General features: G+C 39.3%; 2 protein-coding genes and 1 long non-coding RNA gene across 4 annotated transcripts; 2 read left to right on the top strand and 1 right to left on the bottom strand.

The window, feature by feature from the left end:
* Nucleotides 1-664: 664 nt before the first annotated feature.
* LOC113149409 (sphingosine-1-phosphate phosphatase 1-like) lies at nt 665-6,317 on the top strand. Its single transcript, XM_026341520.1, has 3 exons — nt 665-1,662; nt 3,537-3,626; nt 4,528-6,317. The coding sequence occupies exons 1-3, from the start codon at nt 988-990 to the stop codon at nt 5,077-5,079; spliced, it is 1,317 nt and encodes a 438-aa protein (XP_026197305.1). The 5' UTR covers nt 665-987; the 3' UTR covers nt 5,080-6,317.
* An 854-nt stretch (nt 6,318-7,171) lies between these two features.
* On the top strand, nt 7,172-14,388 carry abcd4 (ATP-binding cassette, sub-family D (ALD), member 4). Of its 2 annotated transcripts, XM_026342079.1 has the most exons (19): nt 7,172-7,630; nt 7,896-8,014; nt 8,352-8,479; nt 8,786-8,925; nt 9,087-9,203; nt 9,717-9,842; nt 10,423-10,473; nt 10,654-10,748; nt 10,829-10,950; nt 11,436-11,527; nt 11,640-11,729; nt 11,928-12,133; nt 12,650-12,741; nt 12,883-12,919; nt 13,096-13,145; nt 13,241-13,293; nt 13,387-13,463; nt 13,623-13,738; nt 14,051-14,388. In XM_026342079.1, the coding sequence occupies exons 1-19, from the start codon at nt 7,590-7,592 to the stop codon at nt 14,150-14,152; spliced, it is 1,854 nt and encodes a 617-aa protein (XP_026197864.1). In that variant the 5' UTR covers nt 7,172-7,589; the 3' UTR covers nt 14,153-14,388. The 2 variants fall into 2 exon arrangements, with proteins under 2 accessions (XP_026197864.1, XP_026197866.1); XM_026342081.1 differs by lacking the exon at nt 7,172-7,630 and having other exon boundaries at nt 7,933-8,014; nt 8,357-8,479; nt 14,051-14,386.
* A 143-nt stretch (nt 14,389-14,531) lies between these two features.
* Nucleotides 14,532-18,084, bottom strand: LOC113149790. The gene is made up of 3 exons (XR_003297590.1): nt 17,861-18,084; nt 16,746-16,807; nt 14,532-15,166 (listed from the first exon to the last, which is right to left on the bottom strand). It is a non-coding gene; the product is annotated as an uncharacterized LOC113149790 (long non-coding RNA).
* Nucleotides 18,085-18,301: the final 217 nt, after the last annotated feature.

Raw genomic sequence — 18,301 nt, 5'->3', positions numbered from 1 at the left:
GCTTTTAATTAGGAAATGTATTTGCTTTATTTTGCATAGCGCATGTTGGTTGTTTTGGTACATAAATTAATAATAGCAAGTTAGGGGTGTTTTACATGCAAACCATTATTCTGGTATGCTTTTTATTTATTTTCTAAAGAAAAATTAAGTTCATTTTTTGTGTTTTGTGGCCCCTTTACAACCATTTGATTAAATAAAACCACCAAAACATAATGAAATATTAGCGTGCAGGTGTTCCTAAACTTTTTGTTGTCGGTGTACATGTAGCTTCATGAATGGTATTAAACTTCCCTCTGGTTTGCATATATTCAAATATCCCTCTGCTTCTGTCTAAAAGAGTCTGGCAGAGTTGATTTAGTTCTGTTGCTGTAATTCAGATGCTCATACTATGGAATTTGTAGTCTGCAGATGTCATCATGAAAAACACCTCCACATAATGTAATCCAGAGATTCTCATGTAGTTGTGGAGAGATACTTTAACACAGGGAAGGCAGAGAGAAGAACCAAATGAAGCACATCACCTTTTTAAATCACATCAACTTTTTAAATCACATCAACTTTTTAAATCACATCGTCCTGTTTTGGTTGACGTGTGTAGTGTATAACGTGTCCAGCCGGTGGCGCTAATCAAAACTATTGCACGTTGACCGACCCACATTAAAAGGTAGACGAAGAAGAAGAAAACCGGAAGTGTGTCCCCCTGACGCAGTTAGCCGCATCTGTCTGAGTATCATGGAGAAGTAATGGTTAACTGCAGCGGACTTTGGATGTTGCCGTCCAAAACCTCCACGCCGGTCGGTATAAGGTCGGTGTTTGAATGCTGATGTTCAGGAGACGTCAACTGAAACGGCTCCGTGCTGTCGGCTGAATCCGTGGTTTTATTTCCTGAAGGGAAATGCAGCATCCGCCGAGCTACACCTGGGTATGAGCTCCATCTTCACACCGCAGCTCTGTCGCGTATTTTAAAGTTGCTGCTGTTTCTCAGTCATGGCGAAAGACTTGGTGAGGAGGTTTGTGCAGGTGTGTAATTATCTTCAAGAGCCCTGTCATGTAGCGAGGTTTCAACAGTTCTGCGGCGTTCAAGGGACGTTCCCGGATAAACCCAACAAGCCGGGCAGCGGTGAGTCGCAGCCGGACTGTCCCGGGCTGAGGAGGAGGGTCCAGCAGGGAGGGCAAAGCCCAGATGTTAGTGTTGGGAATGGAGCAGCCGGGGATGGCATCGTCCCGCGGGTTAACGGGATCCAGGGTGACGGACCTGACGATGCATCAGCAGCAGCAGAGACCGCCAGAGCCAAACCGCTCCGGAGAAACTCCCTGACCGGAGACACGGGTCAGGAGTTCCTGATCCACAACAAGCTTCTCTTCTACCTGTTCACGTTTGGCACCGAGTTGGGCAACGAGATGTTCTTCATCGTCTTCTTTCCCTTCCTCTTCTGGAACATCGACGCCCTGGTCAGCCGGAGACTAATCGTGGTCTGGGCCTGGAACCTGTTCGTGGGACAGTCCACCAAGGACATGGTCCGCTGGTCCCGACCGGCCTCCCCTCCTGTGGTGAAGGTGGAGGTCTTCTACAACTCCGAGTACAGCATGCCGTCCACACACGCCATGACAGGCACAGCCATACCTTTCTGTGTCTTCATGCTGACTTATGGACGGTGGCAGGTGAGCTCAGACCTCAACGTGTCAAACAAACCATTTAATGCAGGTGTTAAAAGATCCAGGGTCCTCGGGGACCTCAGGGGCCTCAAAGGCTCCAGGTTCACACTTTGACAGGTTATGACAATTTGTGAAACTGACAGTTTGTTTGATAATGTTTTGCTTTGCAGCTGGTACAATTAGCTGCCTGACAAAAACTACTCTTAATAATAATAATAATAATAATAATAATAATAATAATAAGAAGAAGAAGAAGAAGAAGAAGAAGAAGAAGAAGAAGAAGAAAAAGAACAATATAGGTGTTAAGGAATCATGATAGGCATTTAAAAATATGTTACATATTTATGGAACAAAATATTAACTGATTAGTTAAGATGAAAATTATCACCAGTTTTAGCCTTGATTTAAAAAACACATTTAAGCACTAAATAAACTACAGTATTTTCCTCAGGAAGCCAAGTTGATAAACCACCCAGTTTCTGATTCATGTTACAGGACTGGAGTACTCCAGCTGACCTTAAAACACAACAGGATACATACACAATGGATTTGTTGAGCGGTTGGCATTAGCCTCAGCTCATTTATTCCCAGTGAGGTAATGCAGTGCCAGTATACAAAGAGGAACAGGAAATGTGTAATTACACTTTCCTATGTATCTAAATTCACAAATATCAGTTACTTCCACGTCCAGACATCAGGGAACCTAACAAAATACGAAAAAGACATGACATTTTTCTCCAGATTCACTAAGTAATATAAAAGAAAATGAATCAAAAAGCACAGGCTGCCTTTAAATTCCTGTTGCCCAGTCTTGTATAAAGCTCTACAACTTATACAGACTTGAAATACATGCTTCGTACAAGACAACAAACATTCCTGTGTTTCACACAACACATGACAGGACGTATCAGATGTCAGGTGAGAAGTGAGATGGTGGTTTTGTTTTAAGTAGCAAAAACTCACTGTTCACATCGTCAACAAAAGAAAGATGCAACTAGTGAATGTGATTTTAGGCAGAGAGGAAGTCCCAAATCAAGCTTTCAGCAAATGTGTGGTTATGAAGTAACACTGGACAGAAGTGCCAGTGAACAACATAAGATGGAGGATGAGAGAATGGAAACATTCCCTGTGGCTGAAAGTAATTTCTGCTTCTGGAGAAATGGGGATACAAGGTTACATTAGATGAGTGTGATGTATCAAAGAGCTCCAACTAATAGCTGCTGGCTACTGATGACCAAAATATTGGCGGATAATAAAGATTCAATAAAAATACTATAAACAGTATTTACTAAGGATCCCTTAAAATTACTTACTACATCCTGATAACAGTTTATGGAGCATTCATTTTCACATCAACTGCAATCAAGCTGTGTATGAAGCAGGACAGTAACATTTTTAAACCACCACACATACACTGTGTATCGGCCCTTTAGACAACTAAAAGAAGATCCGTGAGAGAGGACTTAGAAAGTGATAAAGCAGGAGTTCACTGCCAGGAAGGAAAAGCTGCTCTCTTTCTGCTGTTGTACTCCTTAGTACGTGCTTTGAACTAAATACAGGCTGCTCTCTGTACAGGCTCAACTCCCCTGGTGTCATCAAGTTTCCTGTGGTGTGATAACTTGAGACCGTTGAGAAACTAAAGAAGGAGGTTACAGAAGATAAGGTGCAGACTAATAAACAGCATCTAGGACAGGTGGAATATTTAACGTGTTAGCAGTAGCTGCTTTATATTCCAGTCATGGTCAAAAGCATTTTGAAGAAGTACTTTCTTCCAGGAAATCACAGTCTAGATTCACAAATGTTTTAAATCCTCAACTCCGGACACCTTTCTATTGTCCAAAAATGTTTTTAATGCCCTGTATTTCTGCTGTCTCTGCTAGTATCCGTTCCTCTTTGGCTTATGTGTTGCTCTCAGCTGGAGTGTCCTGGTCTGCGTGAGCAGAGTCTACATGGGGATGCATTCTATTCTGGTAAGCATATTAAAAAATGTATAATGAATGATCCCTCAGAGAAACTTGAATTCAATCAAGAAGATAGTTTGATAATGCTCCTCCTGTTTTGCCTCCAGTGCCACCTACAGTCCCAGTTCAGAATGGCAACAACCATATGAACTTCCGATGGGTCAAAATGTTCTCTAGGTATCTTTAGGAAAACAAAATACACTGCTTTTAATCAACAATTCTAGCCTCACATGTGCATATTTTACATTTCTGTGATAGTAACTGGTTAACCAGTTGTCAAAATTAAGATACTGCAAAGAACACACAAAAAAGGAACTAGACATTGCTAAAAGCAAACTGTCACCCAGTGATTCAGAGCTCATTATCTATGACAAACTGATGGGGGAAACTGAAAAGATGAGGCGATTATTAACAAATGTTCATAGGATTCCTCGACACAGGCACGAAGTTTCAAAGCTCAAAGAGTTAGGCAAATTGATTATACAAGTAATATACTCTCTACTAATTTCAGCAGAAATATATAATTCCTGTTGGGTAACATTCACTGGATGATAACTTGATTTGTAAAAATTATCAGTAAATGGAGCTAATGAGTAACCTGTGGTGAGGACATTGATGTTGGTAGATATTTCACAGGGCTGCTCTGCTGATATTTGGACTACAAGTTAATGCAATGCCTTAGTATAGGTGTTTAACGCCACCTATAGGGAAGGAAGCAGTAAAGGTTTTGGTTAATTTGATGATATAGAAACAGAAGCTGAAACAACGGTGACTGGGCTTTAATTTTAAATTCTCAAATTAAGGTTGGTAAAACATAGCTCATGAATCACAGATGTGTTTCATAAGACAAATAACAGTTTATCATAGTGTGTTTTCCTCTTTTACAATAATGTATGTGCCTGTGTTGCAGGAGGTGATCACTGGCTTCCTGTACAGCCTTCTTGTTCTAGCCTTCTTCCAGCCAATTCTGGGCAAGATTGACAACTTCTACATGATGGGACACTACGCTCCACTTGTGATTATCATCTCACACGTGAGTCTGGGACTTGTGGCTTTTTCCCTGGATTCCTGGAGCACCTCTCGCGGTGATACAGCTCAAGCCCTCGGCACTGGGGCAGGGGCTGCTTTGGCCACCCACGTGAACTATCAGCTGGGCCTGCTGCAGGATCCGCCACTGTCTTTACTTCCTCTAACTTTACCACCGTTCAGCACTGGCGTGGTCGTTCGCTCCCTGCTGCGCTTCCTAATTGGAGTCGCTGTCCTCCTCGTCACACGAATGGTTATGAAAGCGGTGACTGTTCCCTTCCTATGTCGACTGTTTGGGCTGCCCTCCGATAACGTAAGACAGGCACGGCAGCACATGAAAGTAGAGCTGCCGTACCGTTACATTGTCTACAGTGTTGTGGGTTTTAGTTGTGTCTGTTTTGTGCCTCTCATCTTTAGGATCTTAAACCTTGCCTAACTGTTGTGTGCATGTTCTGCTGACATGTTCACCTACTTGATAAAGGACAACAGCACTTGGTTATATTCTGCTTGTTTGGACTCTGCTTCTGCATGACAGAATCTGATTTAAAGGAAACATCTGGTGATACTGTATGTTTTTATTATTGTCAACCAACAGCATGGAAAGAACAAAACCAACAATAAATCTATCTCACTATACACAGAGCTCCACTGATGTCCCAGAACTTATTCCTGTATAAATCATTGTACTGCTGTAAAGACACCATAAGTCTAATTATCTGCACTGCAGACAAAGAAAATCTCCAACAAACGCACTGTTCACTCCACTTCAAGAGTCATTGGCTTAAAAACTACATGCCCAGCTGTTTTAGGAAACTACGAAGAAGAGGAAGTATATTTTTGTGACTTGTTTTTAAAGTTTGTCTTGAGTAGGAACTAATGGGCGTGGGGCCAAGAGGCACAAACAGAGGAAACTCAAAGTATTAAGACATGACAAACATATGGTTGTTTTTGTTTAGTTTTGTTTTTTTAAAGGAGTTAACAGTGTCAGAGATATTGAATATCATGTGCATCATCTTTTTAATATCCCCCTGTGGTTGACATACGTAAGTGTTAACTGACTGTACTGTAATGATGCTTGTTTTCATTATAAGGAACCTGTTTCTCTCAGTTCTCTTTTGTCCTCATGCTAAAATGCAAAACGGCCTGGAAGCAATAAAATACTAGTATGTAGTAAATATTTAAGCTGTCAGGCATCAGGACAGTGACCATCACCATAGCATTATTTTGTCGCCTACTCGCCTACCGTGCCAAAATATTGCCTGTGTGTAATTTTAGCCCAAATTGAAACCCAGTGCTGTGTGAAATAATCATTTCAAATTATAGAGTGAAAAACAACATATTTTTGATAAACTATTTTTATCATCTTAACTATCTTGAATAATTGTTGCTCTAGAAAAAAAGATTAAATATACAGTATTATTTCTTTGGATTTCAGAGACATTTCAACTGTCAGGAACTGACAGGATATAAAACTCTGACCTTATCACTTGTCTAAATAGAGTAATTGTTGTATCTGTTGTAATCTTCCAATAATGGTTTAGTCTAATATTCATGTCAAAATGCCACAGCTAACAAAATATTTATTGGTCTAATATTAACAACAACTCTCTCTGTTTTTTTCCTGTTATGCAAACACTGTATCCAAATAAAATATGGGAACAATGTATAATAAAATAGAGTAAAGTATTGTTTTTTTTTTCCTTCTTTGATTTAATAAACAATATGTAATTTCTACAGACCTCATGGACAGAATGAAAAATAAATTGTTTTCAATATGTCAATTATTGTACTGAAATACTGCAAATAATTTCATTAACAAGATGACAAAAGCAAAAGCTTTATTTATTAAATTTTACTTCCAACAAAGCAATTTACCATAAACCTCAAGTTGTACTGTATATGTTTGAAGTACTGCAGGAATCCAGGTGTCTAGGTACAGGTCATGGGTTTTACTCGCTACACGTTGGGTTCAGGCTCAACCTTTGAGCAAGTTAGATAAGTCCTTATCTGGTTTGTATCCACATGCACATTCGGCCTAATAAAAAGGTTTTCTCTGCACTGTTGTTGAAAGTTGAACTTTGGTTAATGACCTGTGGTTGTCCACATATGGTTCCATTTACCTTTGAATTTAAACAAATGTTTTTATTTTTACATATTAGAATTAATTGGTAAATAGTTGTAGTAATTTCTGGGTTTAAGGTTGATAGTACTCTTTTATAAAACCTCCATTACAAAGATGTTGTGTTAAGTTTTTGTCGAAACAGTGTTAGAGAACAGCTGATCATCAGTTTCAAGTATAATGATGCATTGATGTGTGAATATCAGTAATTCTGCAGCAGGTGTTGGAAGAACTCAATCTAACCACTTTGCAATACCAGGTGATTTATTCATAATATATAATTTACTAGTTAATATAGTTGTTTTCGTGCAACTGCAAAGTAACTAGTGTTTAATTTAGTGGTGGAAAGTTCAGTACAGACTTAATATAATATGAAAATACTCAAATAAACTACAGGTATCTCCTCATTTTACCTAAATACAGTACTTTCACAGAAAATGTACTTAACACAGGAACTGACAAAAGCCAACCTTTATTTTGAAAACGTGGGTCGCCGGTAAACCGGAAGTTGAGGCTTTTACTTTTTTCAACCAAAACATTCACCTCCACTGCATTTCTCAGTGAAGTAGGAAGAAAGTAAGTCAGGTCATAGTATTCTCATTTTAGTTGGCATTTTTTTAGCATTTAAGTTAATTTGTATTAGCTCCGGAAGCGACAAAAAGGTAGCTAGTTATTTCTGATCACTTTCGTAGGCTGTTAACTGTTCCTCTGTGGCTGTTAGCTAGACCTGCCTTTTAGCTAATTAATGTTAGCTCACAACAAGTCCGAAAAACGTATGTAAAGTTAGTTTTTCTGGGAAAAACATTAATCCTCTGCCACCGCTGCAGATGCCTCGTGTGGGAAAATCAAATGACAGAAGGACAACAAGGTAAGACTGAAGCTACACCTGGTGATCAGCGCCTCCTCTCTCATTTTATAAATAATAATCACATTATTCTCAAGTAGTTCCAGGTTAAAGTAGACACATAACGTTACAACAATGTAGTGACAGGTCAGTCAGCTGATGAGGAGAAACTCTGTTTAAGCTAAATGATGTTATCGTATTGAATTTACATTTTGCATGCCTGTAACCACACCATGTAAGTTTATACTATTCAAATGGCATTTTACTAACACACCGTCGTGTCTCTCAGGCCAAAACTAGACTGGAGGTTTGTTCAGAGGTTCTGCAGCATCCAGAGGGTCCTGTTCCCGTCATGGACCAGTCAAAGCGCCCTGATGTTTGCCACACTGCTCGGTGTCACTTTGACAGGTAACATTAACTGCTGCACTTACAAAAGCTTTTTGTGCAAGTGCACAGTGACAGACAAAAGGGGAACCGTCACACTGTTAGATCTAATTATTTAGATCAAGCAAGCAAAGCTATGAATAAGATAGAGGGAAAAAACACTAATGAACCCTCATCATGTGACACATCCTCTGCCTCTTAAATAACATTTTGTTGTGACATTGTGAAGCTGAACTCCATACTATGTTTTTTTTCCTATTGACCTTCAGCTCAGTGTTCAAAGTGCCTAATTTTCCCTTGTTGGTTTACACGTCCCCCAACAATGCGCTTACACATCTTTTTTTTTTTTTCCTGTCACCAGAGCAGCTGATCATTTACCAGGTCGGTGTCCTCCCCAGCCACTTCTACAAAGTGCTGGCAGATAAAGACTACTCAGGCTTCAGGAGTCTAGTGGGCACAGCTATGGTGCTTATTGTACTAAACTCCACAGTAAGTTGATGCAGCTGTGACTGTTGGCGGGAGCTGAGGTCAGGACAGTCTGACACGTATATTCTGTAGCTACTCTAAGATAGCATTTTGAACCTTAGAGTGTGCAAACACCTATCACAATATTTAATTTATTTGAAGGCAGTCAATATTCTACGTGCAATTTGTTGCCTTTTAACAGGCCTTCTCTAATTTCTAATACATAATTTTACTGTATACTTGTCGCATACAGGTTACTCATACCCTTCTACGATACACTATTGTTTTCCTTTTTCTTCTCTACTCACACTGTGTTTCTGTCTTCTCCAGTTGAAAAGTCTGGACCAGTACATTTGCAATCAGATGTATGTTAGCTGGAGGAAGACGTTAACGGAGAGCCTCCATTCAGCCTACTTCCAGGGCAGAGTGTATTACACGCTCAACGTACTCCGAGAGGACGTAGATAACCCGTAAGCATCTAGTGTTCTCCTTTACAGTCTATTACAAGCACTAATAATAAATGTAATTCATAACTTTTCAGTGGTTATAAGTTTAAAAAGTGGAAACAATGCAATTATTTTATCCTGTTAATATTTTTTTTTTCCTCTTTGTGTTCATGTCTGACTTCCAGAGACCAGCGAATCAGTCAGGATGCAGAGAGGTTGTGTAAACAGATGAGCACCATGGCTAGTCGCTTGATTGTATCACCGTTCACACTGACTTACTACACCTACCACTGCTTTCACAGGTGGGGTTTTTTTTAAGGACTGTGGCAACATGTACCTTCATCTAGCATTGAACGCCTACTCTGTAAAAGGAAGTATCATCAGAAACACAAAGTGTGGTGTTACGGTACTTTTTTCAACATCTGTGCTTATGCAAGTGAAATACTGACAGGAAAACTGAGAAAGTTATAAAATAAAAAACTGAGCATCACTTTAGACACACAACTGCTTCTTCTTTGCCTTTATCATATACTGTTTTTTTGTATTTACAAAGGAGACCTGTCCTTACTGAATATGTCAGTGTTCCTGACATTTAAAAAAAAACAAAAACAACAAAACAACAGGTGTCACAAAAACAAACCTATTTAAATGGGGGCAAACAGAGGCAAACATTTACTTTCTGTTAAAAACTAAATACTACTATTTACCTATTTAACATATTTTTATTTAACTTTGTACTTATTTTCCTCTTATTATATTATCATTTTGTGCCTTTTTAAAAAGGTGCTCTTAAAAAAAGTTTCCTTGTTTTGCAGCACCGGCTGGTTCGGCCCTGTGAGTATCTTCGGTTACTTTGTGATCGGGACCATCGCCAATAAAATTCTCATGGGGCCGATTGTGTCGACTCTGTTTGAGCAAGAAAAACTAGAGGGAGACTTCAGGTAAAGTTTCAATTATTCAATTATGTTGTATGGATTAATGCCTCTCCGTTGTTGCCTAGTGTTTGCTTAAGGGGGATTTGTTGGCTTTTCTATATATTTCTGTAAGGTCTTAAAGTTACTATGTAAAGTACCATGAGATGATTGAGAGAATATTGTGAGGTTATACATAAACTGAATTGGACTGTATCAAGTTGTCAAAACACAACATAAATAAGAATTTAAGCAATTATGACTCACTCAATAATCAGTGTTTTGCCTGAACTTTAACTGAGACATTGGGATATTTTTAGTTTATTAAACTTGATATGATGCAAATCTTGCCAGTTTTTATGCCAAAGGAAACCTGTCTTTAGTTCAGAGGAAGTCTCCGTTTGGCCCTGTGCCTTTTGCCTCAAGACTGGTTAAGAAAGAACAGGATACGTATCAGCTTGAAATGTTGTTTTTTCCCCCGAGAAAGAATTGTCACCTAATCTCTCTCACGTTAATCCATAGAGGTTTTGCGTTGAGGTAGAAATAATATTTTGTGGTTAAATCCTAACTATTTGAGTGAAAACTTTTTTTTTTTTTTTTGTATACTCAGATTCAAGCACATGCAAATCCGTGTCAATGCAGAGTCTGCAGCCTTTTACAGGTGAGGTCCTTTATTTTACGGTGTTGTGTACAGGTTCTATACCAGACAGTTTTCTGCAAAAGAAGATGTACACATATTAGAGCATTTACACTAATAAGTGTTATGTTGCCCTTGATGCACCAAATCACTGATTATGTGGTTAAAACAGGATGAAACTAATGCTACCGTTTGTGTTTTTAGAGCTGGTAAAGTGGAACACATGAGGACCAACCGCAGACTGCAGACTCTGTTAGAAACCCAGAGGAGTCTAATAAACAAAGAACTGTGGCTCTACAGTAAGATCATCCTATAAACACTCACTCATATCTACCACTGTACTGTTCGGAGAGTTAATCTCCTTCCTCTTCCCTGTCAGTTGGGGTGAACACCTTTGACTATCTTGGAGGTTTCCTCAGTTACATTATAATCGCCATTCCCATCTTCGCTGGCATCTATGATGGCCTCAGTCCCGGCGAGCTCAGTGCACTCATCAGTAAGGTGGGCTTTCCTTCTGTGCAGCTTCAATTGAACTTTTCTTACATGAATAAACAAGACTTAGTTCAGTTTGGTTTCCTGACAACATGGCTGGAACTTTTTTCTCTGCCAAGATGTATGCTGACATTGGGAAATACTAGAAAACAGGAACTAAATGGTGGGAAAGTGAATCAGGTGATCACTGGCTAAATGTTTTAGTGCAGTTATTTGACTATGTTGCCAATTTGACCACTTGGTGGCAGCAAAACCTCTCCCTTGATCAGCCTGTTGTTAAAGTTTATCTCTCTTCTGATAGTCTAAGGATGCATCATGGTAGTTTCATAACTGTCACAAACACACAGTCAAGCCACACGGACACAATCAGCCAGTCTCTTCCTTAAATTCCCCCAGTGGGCCCTGTTCCTTAATGTTCCGTGTTCACTCTCTTCAAATAGTCCGTTTCTTATGTACACTTCATTCTGCTTCTCCCTCTCCTCGTTTCTATTCAGAACGCCTTTGTGTGCATCTACTTGATAAATGGCTTCACACAGCTAATAGACCTGTCAACTACTCTGTCAGACGTGGCTGGATACACCCACAGGTATCACACAGCATACTTAAATCCAACACCTGGAGGATGGATGATGACAACAATGTTTGTGCATGACACGCACCTCTTTATCACTGAATCTGTGTATGTGTGTTGTGGTCAGGATTGGGGAGCTGAGGGAGGTGATGGATGACATCCTACACAAGCAGTGCGACTATGACCCTGCATCAGGGGAAAGCTACGACTTTGACAGGTTTGTGTGAAAACTTTTACATTAATCTCTGCTGCAGAAAAAAAAAAACAGTCAATGTGATTTAAGAAATACACTATGTGTTAAGAAAATGCTCTTGGCTATAATAAAACTAGACAAAAGGAAAAGATGAAAAAATATAAGGGCCTTATAGCAAAGCTTTGCTGTTGCCTTTTTTAAAAATTGAATTTCTCCACACAGTGACTTCAATGTCCATGCAGGCCCGTTGGACACCGCCTTCATACTGGACCATCTTTCATACAAATCTCCTTACTCAGACGAACTCCTGGTGGAGGATCTGAGCCTGAAAATCACTCAGGGAACACATCTACTGGTGGTGGGGAACACAGGCACTGGCAAGACGTCGCTACTGAGGGTCCTCAACCGACTCTGGGAGGCAGAGAGTGGTGAGAGAGCAGCACAACTGAAACTGTTGAATGAGGGAAATAAAAGCACCATTAAGGGGCTTGAAGAAAGGTTGTAGTAACTCCTGAACAGTTTGACAACTCCTGATCAGAATAACTGGGTTTCTAAAGCTAGAAGTAGCTGAAGCATTTACATTTCATTAAAGCTGCATAGTGTAACTTTGTAATTTAAAAGAAATGCTCCAAAACATCTTCATGCAGAGAGTTGCTGTTAAAGCCTCCTGTGACCCAGACTCGCTGAAAAGCCAAGCTGCAGTGTGGAGATAATTTAAGTTACACTTATCCTTATAACCAATCAGAGAAGGATGGTCAGGTGTGTTATTCCCTCATTGTGGATCTACAAGATGCAGATTAAAAGTCCCTACAGCTGATTTAGTTATCATCAATAAGAGCTACCACTGCCAGTGAAACCAACTGTTGTTAGGCTCATAAACCAAAACATACCCAATCAGAGAGGCTGGATTCAGGGTGATCACTTTGTATTTCCCCGTTCTACAGGTTTTGTCCACATGACCACATGTTTTGGACCCAGAGGAACTCTCTTTCTGCCACAGAAACCGTACCTGACCGATGGCACACTGCGCGAACAGGTCTGTCTGTCTTCAAAGCACTGAACTTGACCAATAATGGAAACACTTGGTGAAGGTGTTGCACTTTTCCAAAGTGCAGAAATCTACCAAAAATCTAAAAAAACACTGAATGGGAATTTACTGGTCTTTAATCTCCAACAGGTGATCTACCCACTGAAGGATATTTACCCTGCATCAGGTATAAGATTTCACTCTGAACCGGTTCACATCTGGGGCCATAGCAGTTCATTAAATGCTACAATAATAATGCACATTATTCACATGATCTACCTGAGCCTAAAGCTTCAGTCATGTCTTTCTTTCTCAAGGTAATTTTATTAGGTCATGTTCTAAATGGGAGTTTTTTGCTTTCAGGCTCAGTAGACGATGACAGAATTATACAGTTCCTGGAATTAGCTGGAGTGGTGAGAGACTTTATTCCACAGTACAGTCCTGATAAATGGTTTGAAGTTCTAAATTTGACCATTTACACTGACCCTTAAACTTTTTTATTCTCCAGTCAAGTCTCCTGAAGCGGACTGGCGGTCTGGATGAAAAGGTGGACTGGAACTGGTAACTGTTCTCAGTACTCACGTCAAATTTACAATATGCCATTTTAAATGTTCCCTGGAACAATACAGACTCTGATGTGTTTATTCTCTGCAGGTATGACGTTCTGTCTCCGGGCGAAATGCAGCGCCTCTGCTTTGCACGACTTTTCTACCTGCAGCCTAAATATGCTGGTGTGTTGTTTTTCATTAAAGCCTCTTTCATTTCCTGCCCACTGTTTTTGAGAATTAAACCTAACTTTGACTGGAGGTATGAGTTGTCTGTCCACCATAATGGAGGTGAATTCTTTAGCTTTATATTGTTCTCAGTTTTTCTTTTGTATTGTTCTGCAGTGTTGGATGAGGCTACTAGTGCTTTGACTGAGGAGGCGGAGGCACAGTTGTACCGAACGTGTAAACATCTCGGCATGACTTTGATCAGTCTGGGACACCGCAGCAGCTTGGAGAAGGTAGATTGAACACATATTCACTAGATGGAAATTAATGAACGGCACTGAGCTTAATAGGTCTGAATTACTGTAGAAGAAAATTATGGGAAAAGCATTTAACAATATATACTTTGTACAGTTTAGCAAAATGCTAACAATTAAATGTGCAAAAGGAGAACTGCTATAATATAAAATCTCCTTTGAACATGAATAAAAGTTAAGTTTGTCATTTTGTATTTCTTTATTTCTCCATTTTTTTATTTATTTAAATGTGCTCTTTTTTTCTGTTCTGTATAAATCTATAAAGATATTAATTCCATCTGTTTCTAACAGTACCACGATGTCCAGTTGAAACTATGTGGAGAAGGCAGATGGGAGTTGACCAAGTTAAAAGGCGGCAGTGGGAGCCTCAATCACAGAGACATAACCATGTGACCACAAAGCACTTTGTCTGACATCCTGGATGTGCGGCTCCAATGGAAGAGGAAGTGCAAAGAAGACATTTATTTACAGAATATTATAAGTGTGTAAATACATTTTGTATTAACCAATGCCAATTATCTATTTTCAGCTCCTAATAATTCTTACCAAGAGTAATTCAATGTGTAGATAATTAATATTGTTTTAAACAGCAGTTCACCTGACTTCACACAATGTTGAGATGAACAATAAAAATATCTTCTGTTTTGATAAAGAGGGGAAAGTAAGTAGTACAAAGACAACTGTTACAGGAATCCTACTTCACCTCTTATGGGTTCACTTTTTGAGTTTTGGATCAATTTGAAAATCAGGTAGACCAATCTATACCATCAGTATATCATCATACCCGTTCACAACAATTGTCAAAGTCAGCAAAAAGTCGGCAAAAACCATTTGAAAACACTGTGCTGTTCCCGGATGACGCTGACACTCGGTCAACAAGTCATTTAAGGACTGGCTGTTGAGATTTTAGGTTGTGTACGACTGGACCCTCTCTACAAATGACAGAAGAGGACCACCGAGTGCCACATTAAGCCCCGTGAATCCTGCAGCTCTCTAAATGCTGCCTAGATCTTTGTGTTACGAGAGATCAGCTCAAAGACACCACTCCAACTGTCTGTACAATCTGTGCATTTCAAAAGCAGCCGCAATGCAATGAAATAGTGTGACAGATTTTTCATAGGGGGGTTTGGCATGCACGGAGTGGGACTGATGAGTGGGAGCAGGATTGTATCAAAAGTGACACAGCTGGTGACCATTTTATAATCCTAATCTGACCTTCTCCTCCTGGCCATTCCCAGCCATCCAACATTTGCAGGGTGGCACGCCGCGTACACACACACACACGCACCTCAGTGTCGAAGAGAGCTGGCCTCATGCCAATAAAATAAAAGAGTCTCATAGCCGTTCCTGGGACAATCTCTGAGTCTGGGTCTGACGGCCTTAGGGCGATGCAGATGTCAGCTCTCTCTGAGAACACACACAAAAAACAAGGCAGATTATGAGCATGTGCACTTTTCACTAAAAGGATAAATCTGGTTTTATTCTACATTTTACTGTCAACAAAACCAAACGTGCGCTCATAGTGCTCATACATTCACGTTTGAAAAGTGTTTCATTTTAAAAGGAGAGAAATAATTGAGTTAAGTTAGTTAAACAAAAGTAAATGGATGAATTTGTGAGGGAATATTTTCATCTGAAATATACATGTATACAGCAGCAAGATGGTGTATGTGGGATTGAACGAAACATAAACATTAAAGCGTGAATGTAATAGAGGTAAATGACAAAGCTAACTAACAGTAGATCAAATGTAAGCTCCTCTCAATACTACAGATGTAGATTTTGGAATTACAGCCGTACTAAATTAAATGCAATTAGGTTTGCCTGCACCCCGGCCTGTGATAAATCCGCCTGGTGGTGTTGGTGGCAACGGTGTCAGAAGCAGCAGAGGGGGACCATTACAAAGTAGGACACGACAGATGATCCCACAATAGCATTAGAAACTGGCATCCTGTTTGAATCAACTGTAACTGTGAGACTTAGGGAATAAAATCCCCTTTAAAAAAAAAAATCACTTTCAAAAGGAGCCTCTCCCAAAGTCTTCAATATTTTAAACTGTTAGAGGAATGGATTAGGATTTGGAAAATGCACTGGTGCCCGTTTTGCTGGGAGTTAGAGTAGAAACGGGGACACAGATGGTCTAACTCGGAGCTCGGACTGTTTAGCACAGGCTGCAGAGCTCGTTAGCATATTTACAAAAATGCCAAACTATTCCTTTAAATGGACGCTCATTCCCGACAAAACCTTTCCACTTCCTGTCCTCGTGCATCCTCTCACCTCCGTAGTCCTGTATGATCCAACATGAGGGCCGTATGCCAGCAGCAGATCAAAACTGAATTTCCTCTCTGAACAGGCTACTTGCTCCCAGATCAACCAAATGGCATTTATGAATAATGCCACTTAGTCCTAATTGGAAACACTGGTCCAGGGGAATGACATGCCAACATAATCCTTTTTACTGAAGTAGGGTATTTAGGTCATATCTGTGTCTGTAATTCTTAAGCTCACGATGCTCTGATGTTTAATTATCTTCAATTAATTATGTTTTTTTTGCCATTTGTCTGGTAATTAACACAGCTTTTCTACATTTGGTCATTACTCAATCTAATTAAGGGTCCGGGGATGAAACACGGTGTCAGCCGGGTCCTGTGTTCATCCCAAAAAAATTGATTTTATTAGCGAAATCAGCTGATCTCAAACATGGTGTTATTCATCATCACATGCTACTTCTGTAGAGCAATACCGGGCGAGTGACGTCATCGTCTTTGGGTGAAGGACAATGAGTCACAGCCAGGGAAGTTGCTGCAACTATCACTGAACAGTGGTTTATTAAAAATGTGTAGACGGAAGAACTGATCTAGTTGTTAGTTAACAGTGGTGCAACTGTACATATGTAACGATCTAGCTGTGTGATTTCACATTACAACTAACATGTCGGTGACAGTTTCAGCTAATATATTATATATTTGTGTGTATTGACAGTTACCTGTTTGCCACCAGATGTTCACCACAGGACGTCATCTGCTTGGGTGTCACTGGGCTCAGCCACTGCAGAAAGACCAGCACAGTGTAAATCACACAAGCATGATTCATTGACTTCGAAATAAAAGGATGCAGCTAAAGGCAAAGGTATTTTTATTTTGTGATGAGGTCTTTTTTCAGATTAGAGTAAAAACCTGTTTAAGCTTTAGATGTAGGTCATATAAACATATCTTGAACACGCCACATTACATAAATTCATGATGTTAACACGAGGACACCACTTTTGTGAAACTCTCTAAAACTCTAATCTGTTGTGAACAGGCCGAGATTCCCTCTACAGATGGTCAGACGCTGGATTATCACATGTTGCTCGACACAGGCCTTCACTGGCGCGTAGCAACTCAGAAACGACCCCATAGGAGAATAATGATCGTTGGAAACATGATGGTGCAGATGCAGAGATAAGATTGTTAAGATTGGAGCTGATGTTGAGCTCCACTGGTCTGGAGCTTCCAGTCATATCAGACCATCTTCCTCACCATATAGAGGTCTAAGATTTTCATCTGCTGATGAAGAAACTGTTTAAACCCTTGAGTGATATAAAAAGGGCTGATAAGACAAAATGTCCTAATAGAAACTAATCACCTTCTACATCCAACATCAAGAAACACATGCAGTGCTGAACAGATAAACCATTTACAATCAATCTGCTCACTGGGATTATTATGATTAACTATAGATAAAATAATATTATAAATATACATTATTTGAACAAAGTCTGGAGACAAGCTGAACTTCTTTTTTAAAGTCATTTTACAAACATTTGCTTTTTATGTTTGTCGTCATTTGAGCAGATATGAAAAACTGTGTCAACAACATCTGATGGAAACGAACGTTTACTGTAAGCAACCATCAAATTTCCATAACATCAGCTGGTTGTCGTATACATACATAAATATATATATATATATATATAAATAAATATATATATATATAAATAAATATATATATATATATATATATATATATAAATATAAATATAAATATAAATATAAATATATATATATATATATATATATATATATTTAATATATTTAACTATATATTTAACTTACTTACAGACACGTGGAGCTTGAAAATGTTTGATCCTTGTAGTAATGAGGCCTGTGACGCAGCGCGCGTAACAAAACGCGTCTGCTTTGACGCAAAACGATAAAATAAAAAAACAGACACAAAATCCTCAAAGCAGATGACACCGACAACACGCAGAAATCTTAATGTATTTAGAGTATTTAGAATATTTAGAGTATTTCTGCAACAGGTGAAAGTGTGTCGGAGGATTTTAGAGGTGGAGCTGGACGAGTGATGCGTTCAATGACGATGTGTCGCCTGTGAATTTTAAAACGTGTTGTTTTTGTCCTCAGCTACTTTTCACTAATTAAAAGAAACATAAAAAAAACTCCTGTAAGTTACTTGTTGGTTTCCAAATGAGCGCCAGTGACCCAAAATCACGTTTGTTCTTTATGACAATAATGTGAAAAAAACAGCGCAAACTCATTA

Source organism: Anabas testudineus, chromosome 24, assembly GCF_900324465.2.
Source record: "Anabas testudineus chromosome 24, fAnaTes1.2, whole genome shotgun sequence".
Taxonomy (NCBI): domain Eukaryota; kingdom Metazoa; phylum Chordata; class Actinopteri; order Anabantiformes; family Anabantidae; genus Anabas; species Anabas testudineus.
The sequence above is the reverse complement of the archived record's forward strand: the minus strand, read 5'-3'. Positions and strand labels throughout refer to the sequence as shown.